We start from the raw sequence: 12,212 nt of genomic DNA on the forward strand, positions 1-12,212 counted from the left end.
TATATATATCAAAAATGGAATTTTTGTACAAGGTTTAGCATGCCAGATATATCCCATGAAACCACATTATATAAACTAGCAAGACACTGCCTTCTTCTCCCTGTATGTCATCCATGAGAAATTAAAAGAAATTGCAAGCATGAGGAGCTACGATTTATGTTGAAAAAATAGAACAGACAGTGGAAGAAACTTCCTCAACAAAAGCCCAGAAATGCACAAATAAAAGAAAGGCTGGACAAGTGGGACTGTATCAAACTGTGGAGCTTCTGCAAGGCAAAGAACATAGCTTCCAAGATAAATAGAAAGCCCACAGATTGGGAAAAGATCTTTACCAGCCATACAATGGACAAAGGCCTGATATCTAAACTATAAACAGAACTCAAAAAGTTAAATTCCTCCAAAACAAATAATCAAAGAACCAACAGACCTCTCAACAAATGGGCTAAAGACCTAAAAAGAGACTTCTCTGAAGAGGAAATGAAAATGGCCAAGAATCACACGAAAAAATGCTCTACATCACTGGCCATAAAAGAAATGCAAATCAAAACAACATTGAGATTCCACCTCATCCCAGTATGAATGCCCATTACCAGGAAATCCAATAATAACAAATGCTGGAGAGGATGTGGCCAAAAGGGAACCCTACTACATTGTTGGTGGGAATGCGAATTTGTTCAACCCCTCTTGAATGCAGTGTTCCTAAGAAGGCTAAACACAGAGCTCCCCTACGACCCAGCAGCCCCACTTTTGGGCATCTACCCAAAAGACTACAAGCAAGAACACACTAAAGCCACCAGCACAACTATGTTCATCGCAGCACAACTCGTCATTGCTAAAACATGGAGCCAACTGAGAGGCCCCTCAGTAGACAAGTGGATCAGGAAAACGTGGTACATATACACAATGGAACTCTATGCCTCCATCAGAAGGAACAACACTGCCCCATTCATAAGGAAATGGAAGGACTTGGAAAAAAAATCATACTAAGTGAAGGGACCCAGACCCAAAGAAACCCTATGGTGTCCCTCATAGGGAATAGCTAGTACATGATTAGGCTAGTCATGAAGAAGATCAAAATACCCCAATAGCTACATCAATATGATGACAAAAGATGATGCCAAGTGAAATGAACTACACGTTATGGAAACAAGAGTTATACCACTTTTGTAATTATTTTCAACATGTCATGTGAACTCATACATTTGTTTTCCTTGTCTGTTTGTCTGTGTGATTTGTTTGTTTAGTTTTGTTTCTCTTGTATTCCCTTCCTGTGCTGTACCCCCACTGTATCTTATCTGAGTACCCTGGATACTATTTATACAGGTATTAGAACTGGGGAAGGGAGAGGGAATACCAAAATCAAGAGACAAAGAACAAAAAGTCAAAACATTCAAAAGACAACATTTACAAAATGATGTGGTGTAAACCAACTGCACAACTCTTGGAGGTAGAGGGGAAGGGGACGCGGGTAGGCAGAGGAAAAAATGAGGGAGGAAGTAACAAGTAGAACAAGAAGTGTATTCACTGTCTTACATATGAATCTGTAACCCCTCTGTACCACACATTTATAATAGAGGAAAAAAATGAAAAAAAAAATAGAACAGAAAAGCTCAACTTAAAATTACTGCCTAAGTATACTAAAATTGATCCTAAAAAAGGCCAAACCCATGTATGCCATAATACTTAAAAAGGGATGTTTCTGGCAGAACAAAGAGAGAACAAAATGAGAAAAAAATATGAAATTAAATAGTGATGACTCTAAGGTCAAGCTTAAATGGCAGAATATACTATAAAGCAAAGGCCTCAAAGATTGTTATGTACCTCTTATGTACAATTATTTCTTTCCTTAAACCATATAGCCCACTAAGCCATGGCAAAAGTAATCAGTCTCCTTGACTAGTCCATGGGTCCCTTTCTGCTGCTGGGTAAATAAAATGAACGGAATGAAGACTGCAGTATACAACGTTCATTAAAATAATATGGCAACCTATTTGTGCTTTGTGTATAGAGAGATAACCATACCGCTAAAATCTTCAAAAATACATGAAAGATAAAGCCTAAAACTATTTTCAGGAACAATTTTTCTGTAAGAAATATTAAATGGTAAGGACACTCTTGGAAAGAAGGATGTTGGGACTTACGAAAGCATAAGAAAGTTTCCTCCTTTCAAAAACTTATTTTTTCTACTAACCAACATTTTTAATCAGTATGTTATAAGCTTTAAGATGCTGATGTTATTTAAAATCTCAGGGAAGAAAAAAAAAAGTAATAGCATGATATATGGAAATCTCTATCATACTGTTCTCAGCACAAAGTCAAAAATTGTTTTTAATCTTTCACATTTACAATGTTTGCAAAGATCTCAAGTGTCTAGATTAGACTAAAAAGATGCTGGAGGAAAACTATTTTCATTTTATGCTGTCAGCAGCATTATCAAATGATTAGAAAACAATGTGTTATTTTCAAAACCATTCAACATGCACAAGTAATCTTAAATCAATGGCTTCTAGTGACAGGCCATGTGCTTATTTGTAACCAACAAATTGTGAGACTTGAGAGGAAGTTAGTATTCACTTAAAAATAAATCACAAAAAAAGTATTACAAAGATGCAAATTCCATTGATATTTTATATGTCTCAATTATTTCTTAGAATTAAATCTCTTTACATATTCAAATAATATCTCGATATTACACAATTTAGGATGATGCTTAATAATTCACAGATTCAAAGAAAATTAAAACATGAGCTTCAAGATTCACACTGAACTAAACAAAATTTACACATTATGATTTGAATTAAATTGCCATCCTGTCACCCATTGTGCTCTAGAGATAGCAGCAATTCAGGCACCCATTAAAATACCATGTAATGAGGCAGTGGAGGACAGCTTTAAGAAAATCTTAAAAATCAGCTCTTAGAAAAACTAGTTGGACATAAGAGACATAACAGAAAATTAAAATGAAATGGAAGATGCATCAAAGAACTTTAATAGGTAAGAAGCCATTTACATTTCAAAGTCTTCTATGATATTCTAAAGAACTGTAACAGGAATATTTGTTGGTGTCATGGAAACACTTCAATTAAGGCTATGTGTAGAGCACTGTGTAAATTAATTAGTTGAGGTTATACAGATTTTCTAAATGCAACGTTCAAAAACAGCTTCTGAGATATGCAAGATTTGTGAGAAAATATGGCTTAAATATAATTTACTAATCAATTTTCTTCTTGCTTTCACATTTCAATGACATTTGGCATAATGATAAATAAGCACATGAAAATACCACTATCCAAAATTGTATTTGCTATCTATTGGAGCTAGAGGAAGGTGGTTTTCAACACTGCTTTTTGTGCCCAGGTTGTACTTCATATTTTATCTATACTCATTGGCATGAGTTTTCATATAACTATAATGAGCTTGATCCATATTTACATGGAAAATGGGTCTATATTTGAGATTTACATATGCTACAGCCATCTAATAATTTCCACAAACAATATCATAAAAAACACAGATTTCATGCTCCAGAACTGAAACATTACTTGTTAAACTTTTTTACTATAATTTAGTTAAATATTAAACTTTGACATATTTTACCAGAGGTGATATTATAATAATTTTCTTTCATTAATTGGGAATTCTAAGGAGATGCTTATAATAATTTAAAAAACTACTGGAATTAGACATCTGAAAAACAGTTCTTCTAAATAAGAAAAGCATATGCAGAAATACAGTGAAAAGCAGTTGTGTAAAGGACTTACCACAGACTTTTGAAAAGAGATTTGAAATTGTCAAAGACCAGGAGCCTTTCAATTGTGTATGTGAGAGATACATGAGCTATTCTGCAATCCTAAAACAAAGCCCCTACAATCTCATTACAGAGATTGTGAAAAACTTCTTTATACCATACAGATGATCTACAGACTTTTTAAATGACTAATGTGTTTCAAAAGCATCGATATTGTATGCACAAACATATCTTAAAAGATGGTACCATTGAGAAGGGGCTGTCCTTCATGAACATCCTTCGATAAGACTGCACTGTAAACATCTTCAGGAAATCCAGTCTTGCATAATACAATTTCACCAGAAGCCTCTACAGAAGCCTGCAACACAAGAAAAAAAGTTGTAATGATTGCTGCCTCCTTCAACTGAGAAACATTCCACTAGGCATGGGGGCCTCTTTTTTTTTTTTTCAACTATCTTGTACAAACAACTCCTTTGTTTCCGACTGGTTACAATCAGACTGAAGAGGGCAAAGGGTTAATCTTTTGATAAATGCAGGAGAAGAAACAAATACCACTTGTCTAGTCCAGTAAAATCTAAATAATACAAATTCCAGGTCCTTCTAAGGATTGGTCATTTCCATTAAAATGGCCACTGTGACTGCAGAAGGACCAAGTGGAGATGGGGTTGAGGGAGAGCTAAATAACATTCGCATTCCACACACTGCTGCTAGTAACCAGATTTCCCAGGAAAAAAATTTACGTATTCAAGTACACAGATCCTTATATTCTTATCTGATGCTGTATTGTTTGTTTCACTATGCCCTGTTCATTTAAAAACAAAATGATAATGCAGATGCTGTAAGATATAATTTATATTCCAATGCCCAACGTATGATACTGTAACCTCTCTGTACGTCAGTTTGATAATAAAAATTTGAGAAAAAAAAAAGATATAATTTATGCCAAAAATGAAAAAAATCAAATATATTTATTTCCTGATGTGAAGAACAGGGATATATTAAAAATAGCAAACAAAGGCCAATCCAGTTATGTTTCTCTTTTATCCATCAAGGTACACAGTAGCTACAGATCTTCTTCCATCTTGCTCTCGATTGACACATTCAGTGTATCACTCATTTGCCTAAATCTTAGTCATACCAAGTGCTGTTGGAATAACTCTCCAAGTGAGTGTCACTACTTCTGGTAGCATTTCCATTAATTCTGAGACGTTCTACCCTGCACCGCTGGAGATAAAAACCAAGTAGAAGAGTACATGGAGGCCATCTAATAGCCACAAGGATAGCAGTAGGCACACTTTATAATGGTTCAGAGATTCAACCACCAAAGATAGAAGACAGGAAAACCTTGGCAACAGGCAGAACTAAGAACAGGTGTCTGGATGATGCTATCCCATGTAGCTTCATAATTACAATAATGTCTGGATTATGCAGAGAAAAATGTGCAAATAAGACTCATCCAAAAGCAACACTACACATTTCAAGGATGAAAAAATACAAAGAACACAATTAAACTACATTAAATATCAGTCTTTAATCTCAAATATTATTCTGAACAATAGTAAGAGACTAGACGAGTTCAGACCCATCAAATTCGTGAACAGTTTTAAGTCTGTTGTGTGCAAGACAAGATTGTGTAAAGTCACACTACAGAGAGATAGACCCCTTTTCATAGGTGTGAGTGGAAGCCGGTTCAGTCACCTAAGAGTGCAACTTGGCCAATACAGTGAAGAAGAATGTGCACAAATCCAAAGCTGTAAACTCGTAGCAAAGCTAGGAGACCTAGTAGACATGAGCAGGAATGTCCCCTGAAAGCACGGTGGTAGCAACATTGTGACTAAAGAAGGACTATGGACCCCTTGGGTGTAAATGTCTATCATCAATGTCCATCAGCAGGAAAATAGACCAATGCATTTTCACATAGCCAAAAAAAAAACAAAAAAAAAACCCAGCTACCAATATTAAAACTGAAGAAGTAGAACTAAATTTATCCACAAGGCTACATCTCAAAAACAGAACTAAACAAAACAAACAAACAAAAAAGGAGCCAATTCAATTTAAGTCTCACATAAGACAGAAAAAGAAATTAAATGATCAACCTAGGGATAACTATTACTATGAATAAGTTCAAAAATCTATTTGTGTGGTACTCCAAATTCAAACAAGGCAAAACCCAGAGCAAGATACATCTTGCCATAGAATAGAAAGTATGAATAATGATTCTGTTTATGTAAAATGTAAATACAAAAAAATAGCACAATGTTATGGACATACACATGTAAAAAGAATATTAAAAAATGTACCTGTTAGTAATAGTAGTAATCCCAGAGGGAAGAAAAATAAGATAGGCATCAGAAAAAATATACAAGTAGCTTTAAATTTTTATGTCATAATTCATCCCTTTCAGAAACAATCTCATAGTTGTGCACCAGTAGCTCACACTTGTAATCTTAGTCACTAAGGAGGCTGAGATCTAAGAATTGTGATTCCAAGCTAGATTGGGAAGTACCCTGATTCATTTAACCAGCAAAAAGCCAAAAGTAGGGCTGGGGATATAGCCTAGTAGCAAGAGTGCCTGCCTCGGATACACGAGGCCCTAGGTTCGATTCCCCAGCACCACATATACAGAAAACGGCCAGAAGCGGCGCTGTGGCTCAAGTGGCAGAGTGCTAGCCTTGAGCGGGAAGAAGCCAGGGACAGTGCTCAGGCCCTGAGTCCAAGGCCCAGGACTGGCCAAAAAAAAAAACAAAAAAAAAAAAAACAAAAAGCCAAAAGTGACTAAAATGGTACAGAGTAGTGTGTGTCACTAAGATCAAGACCAAATACTGGTACATACCTCTCTCTCTCTCTCACTCTCTCTCTCTCTCTCAAACACACACACACACACACACACACACACACACACACAGAAAACAAGGTAAAATATGAAGCTATGTATGTATAAGCTTATAAGCCCATGGGTACAAATTATATTATTCCCTAGGACCTATATGCTCTCTATATTTCATAATAAAAAAGATCAAATGTTAGGCAACAACTGAAAAGTTCGGAAGTAAGGCTTCCATTATCTGTCCAGTTTGGGACTCCAGGAGGTATTACAATACCAGGCACTTTTATCAGCTTGGAAGAATGATCAATCAGTGAGAAAATGATTTTGATTTTATCTAGCCAAATAAAGGGAACTTTCCACTTGGCCACATTACAAGAAACCAAGGTGCCAAGAACCTATAAGCCACTAGGATGTCTGAGGTCTACTTTGTCACCTCTAACTCAGGTCTCTAACCAGGGAAAAGACTGAAATATTTAGCCAGTGAGGTAGGTCAGGGCAGAGCAGAGAGCCAGGAGGGAACAGTAGGAGGAACATAGAAAAGATGAGTATCATTTAATCTGGCCTGATGGCTAGAACAACATGCAGTACAATTTTATATGCAAGCAATCAGAGATAAATGAAGTCTGAAAACAGAGGAAAAATGGAAGGAAGACTTTCTTCAACTGTAAGACTTGCCTGGACTAAAGTAGATGAAACCAGCAGTAATAGTCTCTTGGTCCAAACCTAAAGAAATGAGATTTAAAGGCCACTTGAAGAGCATCAGGGATAAGGTGGCTGTGCTATTCTAATCTTCAATTTTCCACTTATTTTAAAGAAAGGACCTTCTGTCCTCAATATATTACTCCTTACTTAGCTTCTCTGTATTCACGCTACTCAACTATGAAATGCCCCTACCTGTCTAAGTATGCTGGGACAAAGAATGGCCAAAACAATGTTTGTAAAGAACATTCCCAACAGCTCTTGACTACTCATAATAAATATCTGCTGGGACCCTCTATTGTGTGGAGATTTTTTTTCAGCTTATCTCTGCTTTTTTTTTTTCAACAAAGTAGTTTATGAGTACAGTGCATCTTCATCAATGTCAGCCTTCCAACATTGCCACCCATCCTTCCCAATCCACCCCTCCCTCAATTCTCTTCAGGCTATACATTAAATTTTGACTGCATTATCCTCACCTTCTCTTCATGTGCCAAAACCCTCCTCTTGACCCATCCTAACCATTTTAAGAACCCATTTCCTTGTATTTGTATCAAAATTTTCAGTTAAAGGTTTATTTTAAATTCTTTCCAAAGACAAAAACAGATCCACACATACCATGCTGTTATGAATTTAGAGGCTCCATGAAATTATTAAAATGTTTTTATCTACTAATTGATTATTAATCCCCCTCTAGCTGACTTTTAGTCCAATATAACCAATTTATGTGGTCAATCAATAAGGAAGCACTTGAATGAATACAAATCTCCACACTAGAGAGATGGTAGCCCTCTTTATGCTAAGTACCATGCTAGTAAATCTATATTTCATCTGTGCTCCCAGGCAAAGATCAGGGCTAGTACTAGGTTTATAGTTGAATGGGATTATATAGTTAGCAAGAAACTACTCAGAGAAGCTGAATCTACTCTTGAACTTTTCCATAATGACTCACAGCAAGTTCTTTAGTCTAATGTATACTGAAGCATCCACATTACACGAGTCCGGGGAGATTTTGATCCCAGAGTACATCAGGAAATGTCTGAATATATTTTTGGCTGTCACATCTTAAGCAGAGGAAGCTGGCTTCTAGTGGGTACAGGCCAGGCAGGTTGTTAAATATTACCATGTATTGGACAGGATCTATCTCACCCAAAATAGCAATAAACACCAGTTAATAAAATGATAACCAGATTTTTGTTGTCATTGTTGTCATGGGCCTGAACTCAGGGCCTGGGCACTGTCCCCATGCTCTTTGGTTCAAGGCGAGTATTCTACCACTTTGAGCCACAGATCCACTTCCAGTTTTTGAGTGGTTTAATTGAAGATAAGAGTCTCACAGGGAGTTTTCTGCCTGGGCTGACTTTCAACCATGATCCTCAGATTTCAACCTCCTGAGTAGCTAGGATTACAGGCATGTGCCACCAGCCCTAGATTAACCATATTTTTTATATATACACTTTCATCCCTACATCAGTGGGAAGCTCACTATAACCTTATTTCATCCTCTGAATTATTATTTGACTATCCTTTTCCAGAAAGCCAAAGCAGTCCTTGTAGTAGCATATTTTCACATTAATCCCTCACCCTGCCAAGACCCCTTGATGACGTTTTGGATGAAGGAAAGATTGTCTCTTGTCTCCTTTTTCAAACTTGCTATGCATACAGGAGGAGTTTGTGAATGACATGCATTTTCCTGTATCTGGATAGAGCAAGGCCATCAAGCTTTTCCCTATTAAGGGTCCAACAGTATGTGCTGTATGCCATGGGATCTCTGCTGAAGATATCAGCACTACAACTGAAATGAAAGGGAAGACTGGCAAATGAATGAGCTTGGATAGAATTATTGCAATAAACCCTGATTTACAGACACCAGGATTTGAATTTCATTTTGTCTACTGTCAAAAATATTTCACTTTTGATTTTGTTTTCATAAAAACATTGGCACATTTGTAAAAATGTGGAAAAGAATTGTTGACCATACAAAAACAGGCAACAAGACTACCATGTGCAGATCATTGGAACTGTAAAAGTTTTAGACAACACTGCTATCTCACTTAATTCTGATAGGGGTCTACTGAGGGAAGGGACAAAAATATCAGCAAAATACCCCAAACCTCACATTCAAAGAGGCAAAGACAGAATTCAGTCTTTCCAATTACAACAATTCTTTCAAGAAAAATAAATAAATAAAACACTGAACATCAATTAGAATAAAGCAGAATCTTTGACTTCAAAAATTCCAGGATTCCTATGGAAGTAGAAATAGATAATCCGGAGCCCAGGCAAACAGGCTTGGGGACATAGCCAAACATAGCCATAGAGAAGGTTGGGGGTGGCAGGGAAGCCATCCCAGGCTCACTGCTTGAGCAAAATGAGCAAGAAGCAGCAGTGCCTGGGGAATTACAATGAGTTCAGTGTCACTGCAGTCCAAGCAGCAAGGCAGGAAGTCAAAAGTTGAGACTGGAGAGTTAGACAGGGTTAGATTATAGATGGTTGAGGGCTACTCTACTGGGTGTCAGTGGGGGGGATAGGAAGGGGAGGTGAGGGTTCTCAGAAAGATTGTGTTTGATAAGAGAATTTTTTGATTGCTTCCTGGGCCTGAGCGAAGGGGGTGGCTGACAAATGACAGTAGGGAGAGGAGTTAGCATACTGACTAGGATGTATGCTGCACAGGGACTTCAGGGATGAAGAAGGGGCAGATTTTATCAATATGCAGACAATTAAAATCGACAGGGCTTAGTGACAGCAGAGACTAGCAGTGGGAGGTGTAAGGTTCCCAGGAAAGGAAACCAGTCACATGGTTCAGGCAGAAAGGAGTTTATTGGGGGGGAAAGCAAACTGCCAGCCCACACAAGATGGAGGTGATGGGAGACAGAGGGGAAGAAGAAGGAAAAAGAAAAGAGCAAGAGAGAAAAGGAAAGAGACGGGGACTGTGTTGAGGCGGATTATATAGGAAAAGGTGGGATATTTGGCCAGGTAGATTGGATGTGACCTCAGAGAACGAGGCAACTGCCTCCAGGTGTGCCAACTACCTAGGTAACTCAGGTACTGGACACAGACTTAAATAGGTGGACAGATTAAATATGGAGCCCTCCCAGGGGTAGACCTTACAGGAGGAAGGGAGGAAATGATATCCTCCCGCCCCAATTCCAGCTGTGCAACTCTGGACACAGGTGCCACCAACAAGAAAAGATAATCACAAAATTACAATTCCAGGAACAGAGTACTAAAGAAGCAGAAAGAATGGGATGATAAATCTGCCCAGGGAAGTCAAAGAAGACTCCATGGCTGATGTGACATTTAGGCCTTGACTTTAAAAATGATTTTAAAAAAATTTTCCCCAGAACAAAGAGGAAGAAGTGGAAAAGTGCAACCCAGGCAAAAGGTACAGTGGAACAAAGCACCTACTGATTTATCTTGAGCTTGTAGTCCACCATAATACCCCTCATCTTTAACCAAGCTTACAAAACATGGCCATTTTCTAGCATCTCTGCTACTGATTTTGGGTTACTAGGAGCAGTCACTTATGTTTAGCTCTCTCAAATTATATCTCTACAAATGATTCCAGTTAATTTTAAACATTCCTTCCAGCCTTATTCACCAAGAAAGTACAGTAATAGACCCCAGTGTTTTGTAAAAATCAAACTCAGATGCTAAAGACTGGGCATGCCACATACTCACACATGGTCCTTCCTACTGACACAGGGCTGTGAGCCAAGCAACATGGACTTCAAGTACACCAGACTGCCTGGCTTTGAATCCCAGCCCATCACTACTGTCCGTGAGAGCTCAGAAAAGTCATAGTTCCCCCATCTGTGAAGTGAGATTACTAATGCTAGCACTCATAAAAGCAGGTGTGAGGATTAAGCCAGTTAATATGTCTAAAGCACTCATGAGAGTGTCTCGCACATGGTCATTTACTGTCTCAGCTCTGACTCATAGTGGATTAACACTTATTTTCACCATGAATCTAACTCATGGGATGTCTGTCATACATCCAGGTAGTTCCCAACCTTATTACAACTCTTGTCAAAAACATAAATCCACTGAGTGCTGGTGCCACAGGCCTGTAATCCTACCTACTCAGGAGGCTGAGATCTGAGAGACACAGGCAGGAAAGTTTATGAGACTCTTGTCTCCAAATAACCATAAAAAAAAAAAGATGTTAAGTGGAGATGGGGCTCAAGTGGGAAAATGGGAGCCTTGAGTGGAAAAAGTTAAGAGATAGTACCCAGGGCCTGAGTTCAAGACCTAGTACCACCACAAAATAAAAATAAAGTGTAAGACAAATTCTGGGATCCCAACAGCCTCCCTTATAGAAATTCAAGAAATATGGTAGAAAAATTTGTATATTTAACATATGTTTGTCTGCAGTTACCTTTCAGAACTCTAGAAACTACAATCTACTTTTTAGTCCTAGTCTTCATATCTAATAACTTTAGCAAATAAGAAACAAGCATGGGGCTGGGGATATGACCTAGTGGCAAGAGTGCTTGCCTTGTATACATGAGGCCCTGGGTTCAATTCCCCAGCACCACATATACAGAAAATGGCCAGAAGTGATGCTGTGGCTCAAGTGGCAGAGTGCTAGCCTTGAGCAAAAAGAAGCCAGGGACAGTGCTCGGGCCCAGAGTCCAAGCCCCAGGACTGGCAAAAAAAAAAAAAAAAAAGAAAGAAAGAAACAAGCATGGTCCTTTCTAAATGCCATGTTATTTTTTTTTACTGAAAAACTACACCTTTTCATTTTGTTATTTGGCTTTTAATAGGGAAGTCATCCATTGCCCATTCTTTCAGAATTCTCTTCTGCACCACTGCTCAAAAGTGACAAGCAGTCAAGAAGTTTCTCTGACTATCAGAGCAGAGATTCATGCTGGTCAGAGGATCTGAACTCATTTAGTGCCTCTCTGCACCCTTACACAATCAGCTCACCCATCTTGAGTT

General features: G+C 38.0%; 1 protein-coding gene across 1 annotated transcript in view; it reads right to left on the minus strand.

Moving 5' to 3' along the window:
- Cdh2 (cadherin 2) overlaps nucleotides 1-12,212 on the minus strand; it is a 223,993-nt gene that overhangs the window by 188,708 nt on the left and 23,073 nt on the right. The window contains exon 2 of the mRNA XM_048363252.1: nucleotides 3,995-4,106. Coding sequence (XP_048219209.1) covers nucleotides 3,995-4,106 — 112 coding nt within the window. The remainder of the gene's footprint in view (nucleotides 1-3,994; nucleotides 4,107-12,212) is intronic.

The sequence above is a fragment of the Perognathus longimembris genome, chromosome 15 (genome assembly GCF_023159225.1).
Source record: "Perognathus longimembris pacificus isolate PPM17 chromosome 15, ASM2315922v1, whole genome shotgun sequence".
Classification (NCBI taxonomy): domain Eukaryota; kingdom Metazoa; phylum Chordata; class Mammalia; order Rodentia; family Heteromyidae; genus Perognathus; species Perognathus longimembris.